Source organism: Orycteropus afer, unplaced genomic scaffold, assembly GCF_000298275.1.
Source record: "Orycteropus afer afer isolate SDZICR_OR568_19922 unplaced genomic scaffold, OryAfe1.0 scaffold00094, whole genome shotgun sequence".
Taxonomy (NCBI): domain Eukaryota; kingdom Metazoa; phylum Chordata; class Mammalia; order Tubulidentata; family Orycteropodidae; genus Orycteropus; species Orycteropus afer.
The window spans coordinates 6,548,667-6,555,719 of record NW_006921681.1 but is presented as its reverse complement, the minus strand read 5'-3'; the positions used below and the strand labels follow the sequence as shown (position 1 = coordinate 6,555,719).

General features: G+C 41.3%; 1 protein-coding gene across 1 annotated transcript in view; it reads right to left on the bottom strand.

Annotated features, from left to right (window-relative positions):
- Nucleotides 1-266: 266 nt before the first annotated feature.
- RBP7 (retinol binding protein 7) overlaps nucleotides 267-7,053 on the bottom strand; it is a 25,967-nt gene continuing 19,180 nt past the window's right edge. The window contains exons 2-4 of the mRNA XM_007942608.2: nucleotides 4,186-4,364; nucleotides 2,725-2,826; nucleotides 267-317 (exon numbers count right to left, since the gene is read on the bottom strand). Of these exons, the coding sequence (XP_007940799.1) occupies nucleotides 267-317; nucleotides 2,725-2,826; nucleotides 4,186-4,364 (332 nt within the window). The remainder of the gene's footprint in view (nucleotides 318-2,724; nucleotides 2,827-4,185; nucleotides 4,365-7,053) is intronic.

Genomic DNA, 7,053 nt, shown 5'->3' with positions numbered 1-7,053 from the left:
TAGTTAGCAGTCAAATGCCTTAGGCACTACGCCAACAGAGCTCCCCAATGCTAAATTTAGAAGGAAAAATGCCAGAGTCATTTTGACAGTTTTATTGGAGCTGAACCATTTCCTCACAATCCAAATGGCTTCTGGTATAGGTTATGTGAAATCTTCTAGACCATAAGGTCCCATCACCAAGCCAGGATGGATTGACATCTGTTCATGGAATTGATTAATTCAGCCTTAAACTGCAGCCATAAGCGGACTCTGTTGTCGGGGACCAATCAGGCTCTCTGGAATGTCTGTTTGCAAACTTGGCCTTCACAAAACATTTCCTAGAGGTAAGGAGGAAAAGAAGGAGAAAGAAGATGAAGTAGTATGTGACAAACATCTTGAGTATTCTCAGGGCATGGGTCCTTCCACACTTCTCTGCTCTGGTTGGACAGAGGTCCTGGCTATGCCAGAGGAGCATGTACCCAATTTGAACATTATGTCTCAAACATCTTTGTATTTTCATATTGCATTTTGTGATGGCAAGTTTCTTACTTTGGTTTTACTGTCAGAAGAATGTGAGATCTGTCAAAAAAGACTCAAAATATCTTCAATGCCTTTGTAACTGAATACTAGCCATACTCAACTTTATAATATTTATATTCACTATATTCACTATTCGGGGAGCTCTGGTAGCATAGTGGCTAAGGCACTTGACTGCTCACCAGATGGCTGGCGGTTCAAACCCATCAGCCACTACTCGGAAGGAAGGTTGGGCAATCCTACTTCCGTAGTGATACTGCCTCGGAAACCCAAGGAGGGGTCGCTATGAGTCAGGGCTGACTCGATGGCACATAACAACAACAACAACAACATATTCACTATTCAGTTAAGTGCTCTCATTTTGTTTTCCTGGAACTTACCTAGCTCTCACATACCGTGAGGCAAAAAGGCACAGGGTTGAGAGCACACAGTCTGGTCAGACCTGAGTTTGAATCTCCATTCTGCAGCACTGGGGAATCGCTACACTTCTATGTTTTCATTTGCAAGTGGAAAAGTAGTGCCCCTTTCACAGGATTGTGATGAAGACTAGATGAGATAATGCATTTATAGGATTTTGCCAAGTAATTGGGCACAAAATAATCACCCAATAAATGTGAGTTATTCAGTGCAAATGGTTAACATATTTGGCTGCTAACTGGAAGGCTGAAGGTTCAAATCTACTCAGAGGTGCCACAGAACAAATGGACTGGCAGTCTACTTCCAAAAAATCAGCCATGTAAACTCTATGGAGTACTGTTTTGGTTACCAAGTGGAGCTCTAACAGAAATACCACAAATGGGATACCTTGAACAAACAGGAGTTTATTCTCTTACAATTTTGGAGGCTTTAAGTCCAAGTTCATAGTGTCAGGCTTTAGGGCCTGGGTGAAAGCCCCTCAACCTTGGGCTTCCGCTCTGGCTCCTGTTCCCTGCCCACTGAAGCTGGAGGTTTTTCTTCACTCAGCTGCTGGCTGCTGAGGCTGAAAAGCCCGAGGTTGACAAGTAAAAACGCACAGTCCCAAAGTCACCAAACAACATGGCAGGCCACTAACTCAAATCCAGAAGTCCCAAGATCAGCAGGGCATGGCAGGCTATTGACCAACGACTTATCTATATGCAGGGTTCAAGCATGCCATAAGCTGGAGACCTTCCTCAAAGCTGCTTCTTATATAGTGGATGCACATCACATCTCTAATTGTTGTTGTTGTTATTTGCCGTCGAGTCGGCCCCGACTCATAGCGACCCCTCCTTGGGTTTCCGAGGCAGTATCACTATGGAAGTAGGATTGCCCAACCTTCCTTCCAAGGAGTGGCTGGTGGGTTTGAACTGCCAGCCTTCTGGTTAGCAGTCAAGTGCCTTAGGCACTATGCTACCAGAGCTCCTTCACATCTCTAAAGCAGCATGGAATTGATTGCCAATCTCACCATAGGGAATAACAACATACAGCTGCCCAGCCACTCAACCAGGCCCAGCCAAGTTGATGCACAAACTTAACTACCGCAAGTATCTTTCTATTCTGACGTACATGGGGTTGTCATGAGTCATAGTTGACTTGTCAAAAACTGGTTTGGTTTTATTATAATATATGTGGCAAGAAGGAATTCTCATTTAAGAAGCTATGATTAAACCCTGAGGTATAATTTATATCTTCTTAATGACATTTTAAAATGACTGATTAGGTTGTATTATAACTTGTACATTCATGCAAGCCTGGTGGGCTAGTAAATAGATACACTGTTGTGGAAGTGAAGAAGGCAACAAAGGGGTAAGAGGCAATGGTGAGTGTGCCTCTGACAACAGTGATCCCATCTGGAAACTCACCCTAAGGGAGTAAATCAATGGCTGCAAAAAGCTCTGTGTACAGGAGGTTAAGCAACAGCCTTAAAGACCCCAAAACAGTATTTCTGGACATTTAAATTAAGGGACCATTTTACTAATGTGACAGCTCATCACCCTGATGGAAAATTATGCAGCCAGTTTTCTTCCCTATTATAGACACAAATATATGGTGAAATCAACAAATGATTTAGAAACCTGGAAAATGTTTTTATGTTCAATGAAAAGCAAGAACATTGTGATAGAAACTGGAAAGGTAACATGCAAAATGGAAAACAGTTGGGTTAAGAGGGTAGGGTTATTTGTCATGGTTTAATGTTTTCTTTATTATATTATCATCTCATCAAAAATAAAAACAAAAGGTGGCAAGTACCAGGTGGAGTTCATCCCCTTCCAGCCAATGAGTCCAGCCTCTGTTCTTCTTCTCTCCCTTCTGGACACAGGTGAGTCTGTCATTGTCCCAGGTAACCAAGCTCTGCATTAGGGAGGGGGAAAAATGTTTGTTTACTCTTGTAAGATTCTTAGGTATTACTAAGCAGGATGCCAAGTTAACCTTCTAAAATTAAGAGCCTAGGCTATTATGGTGCCCTACTACCACTACAATCAATATTCATGAAGCAGTAGTAAAGAAATCAGACATCGTATTGTGGTGGGCAAATTTGCTGCAAAAGACCTCTTTAATGTGCAGTGTAAAAGAGCAAAGATGTCGCTTTGGAGACTAAGGTGCACCTGACTCAAGCCGTGGTCTCTGTAGTAACTTCATATGCATGTGAAAGCTGGACAATGAGTAAGGAAGATCTAAGAAGAGTTGATGCCTTTGAATTGTGGTGTTGGTGAAGAATAGTGAATATAGTGAATAGTGAATATAAATATATATATATGTAGTGAAAAAAATATATATATATAGTGAATGTATATAACAGTGAATACAGTGAATAGTGAGCGGCAGCAGAATGAACAAGTCTGTCCCTGACGAAGTGCCGCTGGAACGCTCCTTAGAAGTGAGAACGGCCAGACTTCATCTCATCTGCTGTGGTTGTGTTGTTAGAAGGGACCATTCCCTGGAGAAAGATATCATGCTTGGTAAAATACAGGGTAAGTGAAAAAGGGGAAGACCCTTAATGAGATGGATTGACACAGTTGTTGCAATGATGGGTTCAAACATAGCAAGGATTGTGGAGATGGCACAGAACCCGGCAGTATTTCGTTTTGCTGTACATAGGATTGCTATGAGTCAGAACTGACTCAATGGCACCTAACAACACCAACAACAACAGCTACCATGGCAAACCATTCTAATCAGGGCCACAACAGATGAACCCTGATAGAATGGGAGGAAAAGGCAGAATAGTACCTCAAAGTCCTCAAAACACAAAACAAAAACCAGACCTATTGGACTGGGTGAGACTAGAGGACTCCCCAAGATTACTGCCCTGAGATACTCTTTCAACCTTGAACTGAAACTAACCTGAGATCACCTTGTAGCTAAATAACAAATTGGCTCACAAAAGAATACATGTCACCTGTAAGTACTGTGATCCTTAAAAAAAAAAAAAAAAAAAATCACCTATATGAGACCAAATGGTCAACAACAATTATTTTAAAACAAAGATGAGAATGTATGGGGGCAGGGACACTAGAATAATGGAAACAGAGCAATCAGAACAGCAATGATGAGAATACACATGCACTGTGAAGGAAGTCACCAAAGTCACCTAACAACTTGTGAGGAAATTGCTGAATGGGAACCTAAACCACTGTGTAAACCTTCACCCAAGACACAATCAAATAATATATTTTAAAAAAGAACCTAGGATATTCCTGTAATTTTTACCTTGCATTTTCTATTATCCAGTCCTTTGTTATCTTCATCAAACTCTTCTCCAACTTTAAACTTAACAAGGTAGTTCCTTAGGCTGCTGTATGTGTGGATGGTATAAGAGTCCCCAGTTTGGACGATCACTTTCTGTGGCTTCAGCAACTTGGCTATCTTACGAGTGGCAAAATCAATACCTTAAAAATAATTTTAAAAACACACAAAAATACTGTAATGAATCCAATGATATGACATCATAGAAAAGGCAAAATTATAGAGACGGTAAAAAAAGGAAAGTGGTTGCCAGGGAATCAGAGGAAGGGGGAGGGATGAATAGGTGCACAGGGCATTTTAAGGGCAGTGCAACTATTCTGTAGGATACTGGAATGGTGGACACATGGCATTATACAAAACCCATATGACTGTATAACACAGACAATGACCTAGAATTTAAACTATAGACTTCAGTTAATAATAATGTACCAATAGTGATCATCGATTGTAACAAATATGCCACAGGAATTCAAAATGGTAATAATAGGAGAAACAGTGTGTCAGGAGGAGTGGGGATATAGGGACTCTGTACTTTCTGCATAATTTTTCTGTAAACCTGAAACTGCTTTAAAAAATAAAATCTTTTAATTTTTTTTTAAATTGCAGCATTCACTTGAGATGCAAAAGCTAAGAATTTAATTTAATTTAATCACTACTGTTTCTTTTACATCAGTGTGATTTACCACTGAAATCAGATCCATAGGGCAAGCCATCCAGGCCAACCTTCATCCAGAGGCTGGTTGAAGAGTTTGAATGGCTTTCAGGAAAGGGTCACTAGGCTGGCTGTGCCTTAACTCCAAACCAAACCCAATGTCATTGATTCCAATTTATAGCAACCTTATACAGAACTGCTTCATAGGGGTTTCAAGGCTGTAAATCTTTACAGAAGCAGACAGCCACATCTTTCTCCGATGGAGCAGCTGGTGGGTTCAAACTGTCAACCTTTTGGTTGACAGTCAAGTGCTTCAACCACTGTGCCACCAAGATGCCTTGGCTGTGCCTTAGTGAATGGTTAAAACTGGACATGGACTGGGCAGTTCTGGGAATCCCGCCAGAGGCTGACAAGGGGATGAGGGACCAGGGAGGCAGGGTTCAGGACCCCAACCCAGCTCAGTCAGAGCTGCTCTGCCTGTATCTGCATTCTGTATTTACACTTCCAAGTAAGACAGTATTTAGACAGTTACTCAACCAAGACAAAGTAACCAGGAGGGAGGGAAAAGAGACTCATTGCTGAGGGGGCACTGAGCTTCTGTTTATGATGGAAAAATTTGGAAAAGATAGTGGTGATGGTTGAACAACAAGATGAATGTAATAAATGCTACTAAATTGTACATGTAAAAAATGTTGATATGGCAGATGTTTTGAACACGTGAACACACACATACACACACGTTGTTGTTGTTGTTATGTGCCATTGAGTCAGACTCGACTCATAGCGACCCTTCCCTGGGTTTCCAAGGTGGTATCACTACGGAAGTAGATTGCCCAACCTTCCTTCCGAGGAGTGGCTGGTAGGTTTGAACCACCAGCCTTCTGGTTATCAGTCAAGTGCCTTTGGCACTACGCTACTGGAGCTCCTACACACACATATATATCCCCAATTAAAAAACAAAACAAAACAAAAAAAAACACCTAGAGCCACTGCAGTTGATTTTTAAAGGATCCAAACTTGCAACAATGGCCCTCGATTACTCTTCAAACCTTGAATTAAAACAATCCCCTGAAATCACCTTTACATTAAATAACAATTTAGATCAAAAAGTAGACTGTAACCTTTGATCACTCTGCCCTTTTTTTAATAAAATGATCTACATAAGACTAAAGGACAGTAGCTATTTTAAAGCATAGGTGAGAAGGTTGGAGGCACGGAGTTTAAGTTAATGGGTATGAAACAACTAGAGCAGAAGTAATGAGAATGTTGACACAATGTCACTGCTTAATATGTCTAGAAATTGTTAAATGGGAGTGCGTTTTGCTGTGTATGTTTTCACCAAAAAATAATTTAAAAAAATATTAATGAAAAATAATAATAAAACCACTGCAATCATGCACATACTGTTGTTGTTGTTGTTAGATGCTGTCGGGTCATCTCTGACTCATAACAACACTATGCACAGCAAAACGAAACACTGCCCATTCCTGTGCCAGCCCCACGATCTCTGCCATACCTGAGCCCATCATTGCAGCCACTGTGTCAATCCATCTCATCAAGGGCCTTCCCCTTCTTCATTGACCCTCCACTTTACCAAGCATGGTATCTTCCTTCAGGGAATAGTTCCTTCTGGCAACATGATGAAGTGAGACGAAGTCTGGCCATTCTTGCTTCCAAAGAGCATTCCGGCTGCACTTCTTCCAGGACAGATTTGTTAGTCCTTTCAGCAGTCCATGGTACTCAGCATTCTTCTCCAACACCACAACTCAAAAGCTCTTCTTCAGTCTTCCATGTTCAGCTCTCACATGCATAAGAGGTGATTGAAAATACCAAGGCTTGGGTTGGGCGCACCCTAGTCTTCAAGGAGACATCTTTGCTCTTCCTCACTTGAAAGAGGTCTTTTGCAGCAGATTTGCCCAATGCAACACATTGTCTGATGTCTTGACTGCTGCTTCCATTGGTGTTGATTGCAGAACCAAGTAATATGAAGTCCTTGACAACTTCAATCTTTTCTCCATTTCTTGTGAAGCTGTTTATTGGACCAGTTGTGAGGATTTTTTTTTCTTTATATTGAGGTGTAATCCATTACTCACTGATCTGCACTGAACACATTCCCTTGTTACCCTACCGAGAGGGACCAGGTCTTCGGGAGCAAGGTAAGCACAGGCGTAGCACAGAGT